At 60.7% G+C, this 15,028-nt stretch overlaps 1 protein-coding gene across 5 annotated transcripts in view; it reads left to right on the forward strand.

The window, feature by feature from the left end:
- The window catches only part of IGF2BP2 (insulin like growth factor 2 mRNA binding protein 2), a 166,038-nt gene extending 151,603 nt beyond the window's left edge, over positions 1–14,435 (forward strand). For 2 of the 5 annotated variants that reach the window (XM_055129624.1, XM_055129626.1), the window contains 7 exons: positions 5,058–5,129; positions 5,633–5,749; positions 8,817–8,891; positions 10,583–10,714; positions 11,888–12,001; positions 12,801–12,889; positions 13,665–14,435. In XM_055129624.1, the coding sequence (XP_054985599.1) occupies positions 5,058–5,129; positions 5,633–5,749; positions 8,817–8,891; positions 10,583–10,714; positions 11,888–12,001; positions 12,801–12,889; positions 13,665–13,887 (822 nt within the window). In that variant the 3' untranslated portion in view covers positions 13,888–14,435. Of the gene's footprint in view, positions 1–5,057; positions 5,130–5,632; positions 5,750–8,816; positions 8,892–10,582; positions 10,715–11,887; positions 12,002–12,800; positions 13,629–13,664 lie in introns of those variants that run through there. The other 3 variants (XM_055129625.1, XM_055129627.1, XM_004603031.2) reach the window with 3 other exon arrangements.
- The last annotated feature ends 593 nt before the right edge of the window (positions 14,436–15,028 follow it).

A 15,028-nucleotide genomic window follows, 5' to 3' on the forward strand; every position in this document is an offset into this window, starting at 1 on the left:
CAGGTACTTAGAGGCCATAGTGTTTGTTCAGGGCGTTCAGTATTTGTATCGGGAAGGTAAGGCTGGGTGACAGTTTGGGACTATGGACATGACTGCCAGTGCTTCCAGGGGTATAGGCAAGTGGGGGGAGGTAGCCCATCCCAACTCCACAAAAACCTGAAGATTTCAGTAACAAAACCCACATACCTGAATTTTCTTTTTTTTTTCCCCGCATTTTGTTTTTTTTGGGACACACCCAGCGTTGCACAGGAGTTACTCCTGGCTCATTGCACTTAGGAACTACTCCTGGTGGTGCTCAGGGGACCATATGGGATGCTGGGAATCGAACCCGGGTCTGCTGCGTGCAAGGCAAACGCCCTACCCACCGTGCTATCGCTCCAGCCCCATACCTGAATTTTCAACAGATTAATCTTGGTGAGGCCTGGTCTAAGACAGGGGAGTTTGGCCAGGGGCGTGGTGGCAATTTTGGGTTGTGGGAACAAGCCACTGCCAGGGATTCTGCTTGGGCAGGTGCCAGGCTGACCTGCCCCCCCCTCCAGTTTACCGTAGTCTGTTCAGCCGTGCACGGGCCTGAGATAAACTGCTTTGGATCTCTTTCAGGATTTATTTACAGGTCTCTGAAGGCCGATAAATGAGCTTGTAGAGCTGAGTGTGGCTCCCACATGCCTAACATTGTTTTTCTTTGGAGCTGCCTCGTATTCATGCATCTCTGCACCACAACTTCTCGGTCCACTTTTCTGGAGTCGGGCGTTGGGTTGCTTCCATATCGTGGCTGCTGTACTAGGTGCGGCAGTGAACATAGGTTGCAGGTGGCCTTTGGAAATATTGTTTCTGTGTTTGGGGCAGAGATGCCCAGCGTGGGTAGGACTGAATCATGGGGGCAGGCAGGAGGAAGCAGAGACAGCCATACTGGTTTCGGATCAAGTAACTACAGCAGGAGTAGGCTAGCCTGGGTAGGGCTCCAGTACTGCAGGTAGGGCACTTCTTGCGTGCAGCCAACCCGGGTCTGACCCCGTGGCACCACATGTGGTCCCCCAAGCCCACCAGAAATGATTCCTGAGCACCACCAGGTGTAGCCCCCCAAAACCAAACGAAACAGACATCTTAACCTCCGTACTCTCTCCAATCCCAAGAAACGAAATGTTTAAAACAAGTTCTCTTTCCCCGGGTGCGCGCACGGGGCCCTTTCCTGTCTTGCGCGGCCAGCTGCCCTCTTCCGTGCTGCGGCTTCTCCTGCCCAGCGAGTTTAATTGTCCACGCGGGTGTAAGGCCACAGCAGAGGCTGTGTGGAATCCTTCAGGGAGCTTGTTTGGGATTTCCCAGGCGAGGGTCCCCGGAGGTGTCATGGAGCGTGTCTTGGGGTTCCTGGAGACCGGTGCCCAGACCACAGCCCTGCCCTGCTGCTGTCCCCGGTTCCTCCCCTGGACAGTCTGCTCTGTTGGGGGCGCTGGGCAGGCATTCCCTGTTTCTTGGTCCTGTTCGCCACAAAGGAGCCCGCAGTCCCCCGACAGAGCACGCCCACTGCCTCCCAGCCCTTCCGCCACGTCCTCGCAGAGGGAGCCCCTGAGAAGGGCAGGGATTCAGGGTGTGCCGAGAGCCTCCCTCCCTGCCTTGCCTCTCCGAGAGGACCAGGAGCCACACCTGGTGGGGTCCCCCCGCGAATCAGATTGCTCAGAATGAAAGTAGCTGGCCCCTCATCAAAGGCCCAAGGCCCTCCTACCTGGGGGGAGGAGCTAGCCTGCCACCACAGGGGCGGGGTGTCATCCTGGCCTCTTCCTCCCCCTAGCCTGGCGCAGCCCCCTGTGTCCATCAGAGAGCATTTTGGCAAGCCCCAACAGGCCCCTTTTCTCATGAGGACTGAGCATACTTGGGCTACTTCGGGGGCCACAAGCCGTGGCGGGAACACAGGAAACGTGGCCTGTCCCTGAGCTGCACTTCCGGCTCCGGGAGCTGATGACCCATCCCGTCCCCTTGGGTCTCTTGTCTGGGAAAGCCAACCGGAGCCCCCGGGCTCCCCGCCCTGCCCCCGGCCTCAGCCACCCGGCCTCCAGCAGCTGCTCCTTTGGACCCTTTCTGTACCTGATTCTCTCCACCCACCAAGGGGAGGTCTCAGTTTGGCTGAGTACCCGTGTTGGGTGTTCTGTGCACCTAGTATGGGGGTGTCCTGTGCGTGGTTTATTCTTGGCCTCGCCCTAGTTTTGGTGGGGAAAAAAGGCAATTTACAATTCAAAAGAACTATTTTCTGCTCTGAGGGCTGAAGGGAAGGCTCATCTGATCCTCAGGGAGAAAGTAGGAACACTGTTCGCCAGGATAGAGCATTGAGCAGGACACACACACATACCCCACACCACCCTACACCCCCAGGATGGAGACACACACACCTGCACACACCCCCAGGGTGGAGACACACATGCACACATACCCCCAGGATGCAGACATACACACACACAAACTCACACACACACACAAACTCACACTGAAGATGGGGACACACACATACACACTCACACGACCCCAGGATGGAGACACACACACACACCCAGGATGGAGACACATATACTAACACACATATACACTTCCAGGATGGGTACACACACACACACTCACCCCTAGGATGGGGACATACATACACACAAACTCACACATTCCCAGGATAGGGACACACACACATACACACACACACACACACACACACACACTCACACACACCCAGGATGGGGACCTGGACGGAGCAGGGTCTGAAGCTGAGGTCCTTGAGCAGGGCCGGGAGAAAGAGACCAGCCTCTCCCCCACACCTCCCTGATTCTGTTCCAACGCTGTGGCTTACAGGTTTGACCATAATTCAGTCCTTCCCGGCATTCGGTGCCCAGCACTGATCCCACCACCAGTGCCCCCAGTTTCCCACCCACCCTTAGCAGGAACACAATTATTTTGTATTGACAGTTACAACAAAACAGTGGGATTGTACAGTCTGCTCACGGTGTGGTTGGCGCCCTCCGTGTGTGGGGGGCTCCCTGAGCTGTGGTTGCTTCTGCCATGCCGGGCTCCTGCTGTGGACTTCGGAGGTGTTGCCGCTGCTCCCCTGGCAGAGAACTGGGCCTGCGGGAAGGACCTCTGGAGGGCAGGCCACGGCATGCTGGTCTCTCAGCGCCCTCTGGTGGCCACGGGGCAGCACTACTGCCTCCTTTCAACTCCACGAAGAGAACCGGGGTTGGTGGGGCCCTGTGTCCACACACACACACACACACACACACACACACACACACACACACACACAGAGTGGGGTTGGTGGGGCCCTGTGTGTGTCCACACACACGCTGGGGTTGTTAGGGCCCTGTGTCCACACACACACACACTCACGTACACACACATGCTGGGGTTGGTGTGGCCCTGTGTCCACACATACACACGCACACACACACTGGGGTTGATGTGGCCCTGTGTCCACACATACACACACACACACACACACACACACACACACTCAGCGCACTCCCTGCTGCGGGAACAGCTGCAGCACCCTGTGTGGCCATCTTTTCTTCCCCAAAGCCAGGGTTTCTCTGTTGTATTTTGTCCACAGTGAGCCTGGAAGGGGAGGTTGTGGTCGGGAGCTGGGAGCCCACCTCACAGGTGGTGCCGGCTGCTCGAGGGGCCCTCACTGCAGGCTCTCTGGCAGGGCAGGCGTGGCCTGGTGCCCCAGACTCGTCACCCGCTTCCCTGCGAAGGCCGCGGGTCCCTGGCTGGTGGGGCTGTGAGACTGTATTAAATCAGACGTGATTTGTGTTTTTCCGATCTTACTGTGGGGACACTGAGTTTCGGGGGGGCCAGGAGAGCTCGGATGGGCTCAGCTGAGCACACTTGGCGAGCAGCACCCCAGGGTGGATCTGTCCCCGGCATTGCCTGGTCTCCTCTGCCCCACCAGGAGTGCGACCCCCAACGACCTTATAGGCAACGTCCCCTGAACGCACTGGGCACGGCCCAGAGCAACAGCAGCAAAACGTTTGTGAATGAGGGAAAACAGGGCCTGGGGCTAGAGTGGGTAGTACAGCGGGTCACCGGGTGTTCGCCAGTGAGGTTCAATCCCTGGCATCCCGTATGGTCCCCCGAGCACTGCCAGGAGTAACCCCTGAGCATTGCCAGTATGACTCGGAGAAGAGTCAAAGGGAAAAAGAAGATGCTCACTGAAAAGAGCCTTTATTTTTCCAGTTATTGGGGTGGAGAATGGATCCCACCTGACAGTGCTCAGAGGGCCACATCTGACTCTGTTCCCAGCGCTGTGCTCGGGGGACTGTAAGTGGTGCTGGGGACCCGGCCGGAGTCAGCAGGAAGCGAGGCATGTTGGTGGTGGTTCTTGTTTTGTTTGGGGGCCACATCTGGGAATGCCCAACGCTCACTACGCTCAGGAATCACCTCTGGCGGTGCTCAGGGGTAGTTACATGGGATGCTGGGGATTGAACCCGGGTCTGCGGGGTGCAGGGAAGTGCCGGCACCCCAGCACCTGTTTCAAGTGCTCTTTGTCTATTATTCCGGCTCTCCTGTCCACACCTGCCTCCAGGTGCCCGCCTCGGCCGTCACCCCATATTTGGTGACTCTTGTTCTCTCCCCTCCCAGCCTCTCTGTCCCTTCTGCTCCTCTCTGAGGCGCCTCCCCAGTGTCCCGGGGGCACTTTTACTTCTGAGTAATTTAGGCATCGTCCTCGCTCTCCGTGTCCCTATGACCCACAGTTTGTGAAGCCCCAGGAAGGAGAAGACACTCGCCTGTGCCTTTCCGCCTGAGGGCCGGGTGGGAGCAGGGCGGAGTGGGGAGGGGCGTTACCAAAGGGGTCCGAGATGCTCCATCGAGCTGTGTGTTGGCCCCGCTGAGAGCCTGGCATGTGGGCGTGCTCCCGCCCCTGGGTGGTGGCCCCACGCTGCCCACGTGCAGCCCAGGGAGAAGACAGGCAAGGGCAAAGGGCCCGGGGGTCTGTGCCACGCCATGCTGGTGGGGGGCAGCCTGGCTGCTGGGGGCTGGTGCACGTCCCCAGCCCCCCACACACCAACTCCCTGTCTCTCCTGCAGCAGACACATTCCGGCTACTTCTCCAGCTTGTACCCCCCGCACCAGTTCGGCCCCTTCCCGTATCATCACTCCGTAAGTGTCCCTCTCTCAGCGCCCCCCCTTCTTCCCGAGGGGGAGTCGCCCTCCCTCCGCCCCCACCCCATGCCCAGCCCTGGGCAGCCTGATCTCAGCATGCCCGGGGCGGGGGCTCGGGTCAGCGGATCCGTCCACCTGGCACTGGAGAGATCCTACCAGGGAGCACTCTCGGCTCACGGGAACACCGCCACCGTGCCCAGGATCCCGGGGGGGGGGGCATGCCCATGGGGCCCAGCCCCACCCCCCGCAGGTGGCCTGGGGGGCCAAGGTGTCCGGGAAGGTTTCTTTCCATGTCTCTTGGAGCGTGACTGTCGCACTGGGTCACGATGCTGGAACCCTGCAGGCATCACATCCGCCCAGGGATGGGGCCCCAGCGGGGCGGGGCGGGGCTGGGCAGGGGGTGGGGCTGGGGGGCTCCCGCAGTCGCCCGCCAAGCTGGGCAGTGCCTCGAGGAGCTCCTGGGGGCAGCTGTGTCTTCCTCGCTTTCTCTCTCCCTCCAGTTCCCAGAGCAGGAGATCGTGAACCTCTTCATCCCCACCCAGGCCGTGGGCGCCATCATCGGGAGGAAGGGCGCACACATCAAGCAGCTGGCGCGATTCGCGGGCGCCTCCATCAAGGTAAAGCCGTCCCCGGCCCAGGGCCTAGTCCCCGGGAGCAGATGTGGCTGCTCTCAGCCTGCTGGGGGCCCTTGGCGTCGTCCCGGCCCTCAGCAGTCAGTACGAGGACAACCCCCCCAAAAAAAATAAAATTAGTGCTGCCCAGGCCCTGTCATGGCGGGCGTCACCGGCCACCCTGGCAGTGCCGTGGGGTGCCAGGGATCGAGCAGGCGGGCAGGCGCCCGTCCCCAGCCCTTCCCTGCCCCGTTTGTTCCTCTCTTGAATGACCGAGTTTTTAAGAAAGTGGGAGAAATGTGCCAGTCTCCTTGAGTCACTGCTCTCTGCTCTTCTCCAGATGGTCAAAGAAAGGGGGGTGGGGGCTCCCCCGCCCTCAGGGACCCCACTTTGGTGCTGACCTTGGTATTTAGTGGCCATCCATGCTTCTCTGTTTTCATCCAAAGTTTGGAAGTGATGGTTTGGGTGGGAAAGTCTCTGAAAATGACATTAGAGACACAGGGGAACAAAAGCAAAGCCTGGAGTTGAAACGAGGCTGCAGGGCTGAGCTGGGGCCAGGGAGGCGGTGAGGGGGTGGTGGTGGGGGACGTGATAGGAGGGTCGGGGGCGGACGAGGGGGCACACTCAGGCCCGCGTCCAGCCTCCTGCAGCACAGCCTGTGGCCGGAGCCGAGCTGCTGAAGGGGGTGGATTAGTCGGCCCTGGGCCCGGCTCCAGCTCCCCCCTGGAGACTCCCGCCTGGAGGGTTGAGCGCCCGGGCGAGAGAAAGGCGCAGGGCAGTTCCTGACTGCAGGCGATGGTGGGCGAGGCCAGAGGAGAGCAGAAGTTTGAGACAGGTGCTGGGGCCTGAGCAACAGCACAGCTGGACAGGCACTTGCCTTGCACACAGCTGACCCTGGTTCCATCTCTGGGGTCCCAGGCAGTCCCCTGAGTGCTGCCAGGAGTAACTCCTGAGTGCAAAGCTAGGAGTAGCCCCTGAGTACTGCCGGATGTGGCCCCCAAACAAATCAACGCCAATACCAACGGGGCCGGACTGGAGAGGTCATTCAGGGTTAGGGCCTCGAGTCTTTCTGGCCCCAACAGGGTCCCCAGCACCACTTACAGTCCCGTAAGCACTGCCAGGACTGATCCCTGAGCACAGAGATGGGAGCACAGAGACGAGACCAGCCCCGGGACACTCTCAGGTGTGACCCAGCCCCTCCCCACATCGAGACAGCCTATGGGTCCAGAGGTGGGGGTGGAGGGTTCCCCCAACGTAACGGCCAGCTGTGTTTCTAGGCTGAGGCCACTGCCTGCCAGTGAAGGCTGGTGTGAAGTGAGGGTGTGAAAGGGGTCGAGTCTGGGTAGCCCAGGGGCGCCTTCCCAGGTGGGGGTACATCTGAGCGCGGCCCCGGGGCCCCTCATAGGCACGCCGGGACGGCTGTCCAGGACCTGACTTAGCATCCGTGCGAGAGACACAGGCTCTGCTCAGGGACAGGCCCCCTGGAGCCGCTGCAGGGCTTTTGAGTTGAGAAAATCGGAAATGCAACCTCAGGATGAATCGGCACCCCCAGGATACCCCCAGAGAGAGGCTGCTGTCCGTGGGGCATCGGGAACCCTTTGGATCGTAGCCTCAATGTTGATTCATTGCGTGTTTCATTAAGTAACCTGAATGTCTTGGGGGGAAGGTAAAGCAGGCAGAAAACAGCATGTGATGTGAGCGTCTCTTTGAAAGAAGGGGGCTGCAGGGCTGGGGAGCTGGCCTGGCACACGGTGACCTCTGGCTCCATCCGCAACTCTACATACGGCCCCGCCCCGGGCTCCATCAGGAGGGATGGCTGAGCACAGAGCCAGGAGTGAGCCCTAAGCATAAGCTCTCTAGGTGCGGGGAGAAATAGGATTTTAATCTTTCAAAGTAGGGAAGAGCAGGGCCGGAGCGATAGTACAGCGGGTAGGGCATTTGCCTTGCACGCGGCCGACCCAGGTTCGAACCCCAGCATCCCATATGGTCCCCCGAGCACCGCCAGGAGTAATTCCTGAGTGCAGAGCCAGGAGTAACCCCTGTGCATCGCTGGGTGTGATCCAGAAAGAAAAAGAAAAAAAAAAGTAGGGGGGAGGATGGAGAGCTGGTGCCGGGTACAGGGCGTGCCTAAGAGCTCACCGACCTGGATTTGAGCCCCTGGCGCCCCATACGGGAACTGAATGAAGCCAGCGGTCACTCCAGAGCACAAAGCCAGTAGCAGCCCCTGAGCGTCGCTGGATGTGTCCTCCCCCCACCTCCCGAAAGTGGGGTTGCCAGAGAGGTGACTCAGAGGGCTGAAGCAGGAGGCCCAGGTTGTTCAGTCCCCAGCGTGTTCCCAGCACCACCGGGTGTGGCTGGTAGGAGGGCAGGGCTGGTGCTTGCTTGGACTTAGTCTCAGGACTCAGAGCCTGAAGGAGCCATTGGAGGGGGCCAAGCTCCATGTCCCTATCAGGGCAGGGGCAGGCTGGAAGGGCCGCAGGGCACCAAGCGCCTTCTCTGACCTCGGGCCCTGGGTGGGCGTGGGTCAGAGCCACCTGGTCCTTCCTGTACCCTGACTCCTGGGTCCCCAGCTGGGCGAGGAGTCTGTCCCTCCTGCTCTCTGGAGCTTCCGTCAGGGGAGCCCTTTGTTGCTGACGCCGTGACAGGGTTGGGCTGTGACCCCTGCCTCGCCTGTTTCCAACTTCCCGGGAACCAGACTGGAGTTCGGAGCCATAGTATGGCAGGTCAGGTGCTTGCCTTTCGTGAAGCTGAGCCAGGATTGACCCCCAGCATCTCACAGGGCTCCTGAGACCAGCAGGAGTGAACCCTGAGTGCAGAGAGCCAGGAGTAAACCCCTGAGCACTGACAGGTGTGCCCCCCCCAACAAAGACCAGACTGGAGGCTGAAGGCAGGGCGGATGGGGGGAGTCCAGCGAGTCCCTGAGACTTGGAGTCGAGGCAGCCAGGTCAGATCCGGGTACAGGGCCCGAGGCCCCGTAACTTCCAGCTAGTGTGTGGACCACTCACGCAGATGTAAAGGGGGGCTTGGCTTGGGTCACTGAGGCAGCCACATGCTCCGGCCTTGTGAACTGCAGATCGCCCCCGCCGAAGGCCCAGATGTCAGCGAAAGGATGGTCATCATCACCGGACCCCCCGAGGCCCAGTTCAAGGTGAGTGCCAAGGGCAGCTGTGGGGTCCCCCGTACTCTGAGCCGGTGGTCACTGGCTCCCAGGTCCCTTCTAGCCTGTCCTATGCAAGCGCCCTTTTCTTCCTGCTCTGGGACTGGGCCTTTCCCTGCCGGGCGCCCCCTCTGCTGCTCTCTCGTGGAGAAGCCCCTCTCCGTCCCCCACTCACTGGCCGCCCTCGAGCTCGGCGTCCTCCCGGGCCCTGCAGTGAGCGGGGAGATGGGGCTCCAGAGTTTCATGGGGTACATTGTTGCCTCTTGTCTTCACCCCTTTCCTTCATGATCGTTCAGAGCTCGAGTCTTTTGGGCCGGAAGCGTTTACTCACACAAGGGTAATTCTTACCACGGCAAAGATTGCAAACCTGGCCTGAGCAGACAGCGTTGGCTTGTGTGTGGAGCTGCTTCAGAGCAGACACCCGCCCTTAGATTACTGTTAGATCCGTAGGCAGGAGCAGAGCCCAGGCTCCGGCTGGGGACAGGATTTGTACCTGAGGCCCTTGCAGTGAAATATCCCGCAGGGCAGAAGGATGGTGGCCTGGCGAAAGATGGGCGGGGGGGGGGGGGGTGGCTGCTAAGAGAAGGGGGTTCGGATTTGGCGGGGCGGAGTGGTATGGCCAAGCTGTCGGCTGCAGGTCAGTACAGGTGTTCAGTCAGGGGTGGCCACTCAGGAGAGGATCTGACAGGGTGGGGGGAGAGCACAGGGGTCAGTTAGCAGAGTGCCCCGGGTGTCCCCCAGCACGGCTGAGTCTGGGCAGCGCCACCCCGAGAGGGTCCTGGCTGGCCCAGAGCTGGTGCTCCCCCACCCCCTCCAATAATCGTCGCTTGGTTTCCTTCCCCTGGGCTGTACCCTTCGGAGCTCAGGACTTACTCCTGGCTCTGCACTCAGTGGTGACTGTGAGGGGTGCTTGGGGGCATAGGGGGTGCCGGGGATGGAACCGGGCTCCGCTGCGGGTGCCTTTGCCCTGTACTACCCCTCGAACCCGGTACCTAGTTTTGTTTGTTTGGGGGTCACACCCGGCGATGCTCGGGGATTGCTCCTGGCTCTGTACTCAGGAACCATCACTCCTGGTGGTGCTCGGGGGGGCCCTCGGGGATGCCGGGATCAAACCGAGGTCAGCCATGTGCAAGGCAAACGTCTTTCCCGCTGTACTGTCGCTGCAGTTTATATCTTTTTCCCTTTCATTTTCAAACGCAGTAATCCCCTCTTGGCCGCACTTTGTAGCTTAGGCATCAGGATCACAGTCCGGCTGGTCCCCTTTTGCCGTCACCACACACACACACACACACACACACACACACACACACACACACACACCATTTTTCAGAACCAGGGGTGCCCATAAATCGGGTCAGGAGGAGATGAGGGGTTCCCTTGGGAATTCATTCCACACCAGGGGGAGTGGGTGCTGGGTGTGGAAGTCAGACATAGCTCTCGCCCCCATGACCCCCGTCCTTAGCCTCCCAGAGGCAGGCAGACCCGGAATGGGGGGTGCGCCCCCACATGCTTTGCCACGTGTGGTCCTTGGCTCCCGCGGGTCAGGGAGGCACTGATGGCCTTCCGGACCTGGCCCGGGCCGGGGCGGGGGCGCGGGTGGGGTGGGCGGGTTGCCTGCCTTGACCCAGCGGTTGGTGGTGCCGTGGGGTCCTGCCCCAGGGTGACGGTCTGTGCTCTGACAGGCGCAGGGGCGGATCTTTGGGAAGCTGAAGGAAGAAAATTTCTTCAGCCCTAAAGAAGAGGTGAAGCTGGAAGCCCACATCCGCGTGCCCTCGTCCACCGCGGGCCGTGTCATCGGCAAGGGCGGCAAGACCGTAAGTGCCCCTTGCTGCCCCGGTGGGGCCGCCAGGGTAGAAATGCTGTCCACGACCCTCGACTGACCAGCCACTGCGCCCCGACCCCACAGGGCCCGGGGCCACCATCGCGTGGGCCCTGGGGGGCTGGGGGTGGAGAAACGGACCCCCATAACACACGGGCAGGTCTGGGGAGGCTGGGCAGGGCCACCCTCCCACACGCTGCGGCCCCCAACTGCCCCACAGAGAGGCGCTGGGGTTCCTGCTGCCCCCATGGGTGGTTTCCAGGCTGCTCCCCAGGCCTGGAGCTAGTGTAGCAGACAGTGGGCTGACTGAGCAGGGTGCTGTTTCTCAGTACGTATAGTAAGTCTCAGGCTAAGTAAAACGAGAAACTCATTAAGCTTTTCACCGGAAGTGGCCGTCAGTGACCACGACATTTGGAAGGTGCCTGCGAGTGGGCCGCCCAGCTGTGGGGCACCAGCAGACACGCGGGCCCTAGGTCCAGGACTTCCTCACGGAGGAGGGCACTGGGAGGTGGGGTAAGGGGAGCCGGGGGCGTCTCTCGGGGTGAGTGTGTGTGTGTGTGTGTGTGTGTGTGTGTGTGTGTGTGTGTGTGTGTGTGTGCCTCACCCGGCAGTGCTCAGGGCTCACTCCTGGCCGAGGACTCAAAGCCACGTCCCAAGTAGAATTCGCCGCCTTCTGAGGAAAGCGATTCTGTGCCCCAGGTTTAGAGTCGGAGCCCAGTGCGGACGCAGCCAAGGCTCTGGGCAGGGAGCCTGGTCCCTGGGCCAGGGGGCCATCTGGGAACCTGTCACAGAGACCTGTCACCCCAGAGGCTGCCTATTGGCCGCTGACCCTGGCTGGGCGTAACCTGGGGGGGGGGTGGGGAGAAGGAGGTCCAGGAAGGGGGCGGCCCACGCGCAGGGGGCTGGAGAGGAGGTCCCCGTCTCCGGTCCACATCAGGCAGACCAGGCGGCAGGGCTCAGGGACAGGCGGCGGGGGCAGGGGCTCGCAGCGGCACCCCCAGAAAGGCGAGCTGAGGCGGAGTCCAGGCCCCGGCTTCCGGCCAGCCCGGGGTGACTGCTGACGCGGTCGCTGGCCCCGGGCCCACATCTCCCCAGCCCTGCCCCCGGGGAGCTGGACAGGGGCGCCCGGGGTGTCCTCCCCGCACCTGAGCCGGCGCTGCCTTCGCAGGTGAACGAGCTGCAGAACCTGACCAGCGCCGAAGTCATCGTGCCCCGAGACCAGACGCCCGATGAGAACGAGGAGGTGATCGTCCGGATCATCGGGCACTTCTTTGCGAGCCAGGTGGGTGCCCGAGCTGCCGCGTGGAAGGGGGCTTGAGGCCTGCACACGCACGCCCCGACCCCCACCTTCCCTCCTCTTCCCACCGGAGCCCCCTGCAGTGCTCAGTGGCGGGCATGGCTGCCCCGAGTTCAGTGCCCCCCGGCGTCTCCCGCACCCTGAAGGACCAGCAGACTCGTAGCTTGCTTAGGGGGGGCTTGTGTAACCTCCCAGCAGTCCTGGGGTCCAGGGGCTGCCTGCGATGGCGCTTGGCCCTCGGGGCTCACGGCCAGGCAGGGCTCCTGGTTGGACACGGGGAGGGCCTGGCGTGTCCAGCACGGTGTGCTGTCCTCTACACTCCTGCCAGCCTCCTCCTGGGGCTCTTCACTTCCTGGTTTCCAGGCCACACCTGGTGATGCCCAAGACCCCCCGGGGCTGCTGGGGACCAAGGCAGCCCAGCCACATCCTCGCCCCTTGAGAGGCCTCCCGGCCCCCGCGTATGTCCGAGTTCCCTTTGATGCTTTCTGTGCGCCTGTGCGGTGGGGAGGGGTCCGAGCGCCTGCCGGAGAGAAGCGCCGCCCCCTCCCCTCCGCTCCCCTCCGCTGCCCCTGGTGGGTGAGGGCGGCCCTGGGTCCCGGAGTCTGCTTCCTGGCTTCTGCTGCGCAGTCGTTTCTCCGGACGCTTCCGGGGCCCACCCCCCCCCCCCCGCCGTCCGGGGAACTCCCCCCTTCCCACCCCACCCCCCGTCCTCACCCCCGTCTTCACCCAGGCCGCGCCCTCCTAACCGGGCCCCTCTCTCGCCCCCCGCCTCCCGGCCCCGCAGACCGCCCAGCGCAAGATCAGGGAAATCGTCCAGCTGGTGAAGCAGCAGGAGCAGAAATACCCTCAGGGAGTGGCCCCGCCGCGCAGCAAGTGAGGCTCCCCCGGGCGCCGAGACCACGGATGAATGTAGCCCTCCACCACCCGCCAGCACCGACGCCGGCCCCCCGGAGGAGCGGGAGCAAACCAAAGACCGGCCGGCGAGGGCCCCGCAGGCGCCCCCCCCTCCCCGCCCCCGGCCCCCTCCCGCCCCCTCCGCGCTATCCCTTTTAGTTGGACTAACATAGGTGAGCGTGTCCAGGGCCCGCACCCGGGCGCACAGGCGAGGAGGGCGAGACGTTCAGAGATGTGGCTTGTGGGTCCCACGGGGCGCCTGCAGCAGTTAATATATTTTAGAAATAATATATCAGATAACTCAATTAACCCCGAGTTGTTTTTAAAAAAATAAAAAGAAAAAGAAAACGATTATTAATTTCCCCCACCCCCCATCCCCCAGGTTTGAAAGAGAAAGCAGGCTTTTCTAGACGTTCAAGAATAAAGACTAAATTCTTGGGGAGGGCTCATGCCATCCCCCCCTCCCCGTGAAATGCACCCCGAGGGCCCTCCCCGCCGCTCGGGGTCACCTGTGTGTGTCAACAGAAGGGATACCGCCTCCCCGAAGTGCAAGCTTCGGCTCTCTCCAGCCCTGTCCAGCGCTCACCCCTATTTCTCTTTGCTTCACAGGTTTCGACTGGGTTTTGCCTACTGCTCTTTAACGGTCTGTCTCTTTCTCTCGCCCGGCCCTCTTTCCCCCTTCTCTGTCCCCCGGCTCCCTAATTCCCTCCTCCCTCTGGCCCGCCCCCGCCCCCCACCCCTACCCCATCCCCAGGCAAAGCAGTGCTCTGAGTATCACATCACACAAAAGGAACAAAAGCGAAACACACAAACCAGCCTCAGCTTTTACACTCGGTTACTCAAAAGAACAAGAGTCAATGGTACTTGTCCTAGCATTTTGGAAGAGGAGAACAAACCCATCAGACCCACCCACCCAACCAAGAAAAATTCCACCAAGAAAGAATGTATTTTGTCTTTTGTACATTTTTGGTGTCTAAGCCATCGGTAGTCAGCGAAATGATTTCTTTCTTTAAAAAAAAAAAAAGTGTGGAGGAAAACAGCAATTTATACGAGGTCGTTTGATGACCCAGGGCGTTAAATTTACAGATTTTTTTTAACGAGAAAAACACACCAAAAAAAGCTACCTCAGGTGTTTTTTACCTCAGCACCTTGCTCTTGTGTTTCCTTAGAGATTTTGTAAAACTGATAGTTGGAGCATTTTTTTATTTTTTTAATAAAAATGAGTTGGAAAAAAAAAATAATCTCCACTGCCGGCCTGGAGCAGGTGGCAGCGTGCGTGCGAGTGCTCCGAATCGTCTTCCGCTAGCCAAGAACCTGGACGGCCTTCTTTTGGACAAACCTTGAAAACGTTGTATTAAGAATAAAGATGAGAAAGCAAAAGAGAGAGAAGGTTGGAGGCGTCCCAAGGGGCGCTACGGGATGACCATGACCATGAACGGTTCATGTGAAGAAGCCATCACACCAGACTGCAATGCCAGTTTCCTCTACTGTAAACAGTGTTCTGTGACAAAAACAAAAACAAAAAAAAAAAGAAATATATCCAGCTAACAAGAGCCCGGCGTCTTGGTCTCTTATTTCAGGATCACGGCCCAGGCCGTGGGAAGGGCAGGGATAGGGCCAGAGCCTCCCCCAGGGCGGGGGGGGGGCACCCCTTTCTTCACCAAGGCCCTGGGGCTTTACAGGAGACCTAGGATTTTCCAAGTGGTGTCCTCAGACCACGAGCAGCTGTCACCGGAGAGCTCTGTGAGAAAGGCAGGGGTGGGGGGTGGGGGGTACCTTGAGAATTCCGAGCACTGGGGGTCCAGTAGTGTCCTCCTACTTCTGTGAGTTTTCTGGGCAGATGCTGTCGAGAACTGGGCACGGCCCACTTGAGCCAGAGAAGCACTTTTTCAGGGGGAGGGGAACGGGGGGGAGCAGGAGAGGAACAGACCGATGCTTCAGGGGAAGTGAGTGGCCAGGGCCCGTCGCTGACTGACCGGCCTGGAGAAGCTGGTGCCCGTGGGCCTGCTCCGTGTTAAGCTCTTCACAGACCAGAGCCATCACAGCGCCCGGAGCTGAGGCGGGAGGGGAGGGTCACTTCAGCCCTTGAGGGTGGCTTTCCCAGGGGGGTTGCTTAGG

The sequence above is a fragment of the Sorex araneus genome, chromosome 2 (assembly GCF_027595985.1).
Source record: "Sorex araneus isolate mSorAra2 chromosome 2, mSorAra2.pri, whole genome shotgun sequence".
Taxonomy (NCBI): Eukaryota; Metazoa; Chordata; class Mammalia; order Eulipotyphla; family Soricidae; genus Sorex; species Sorex araneus.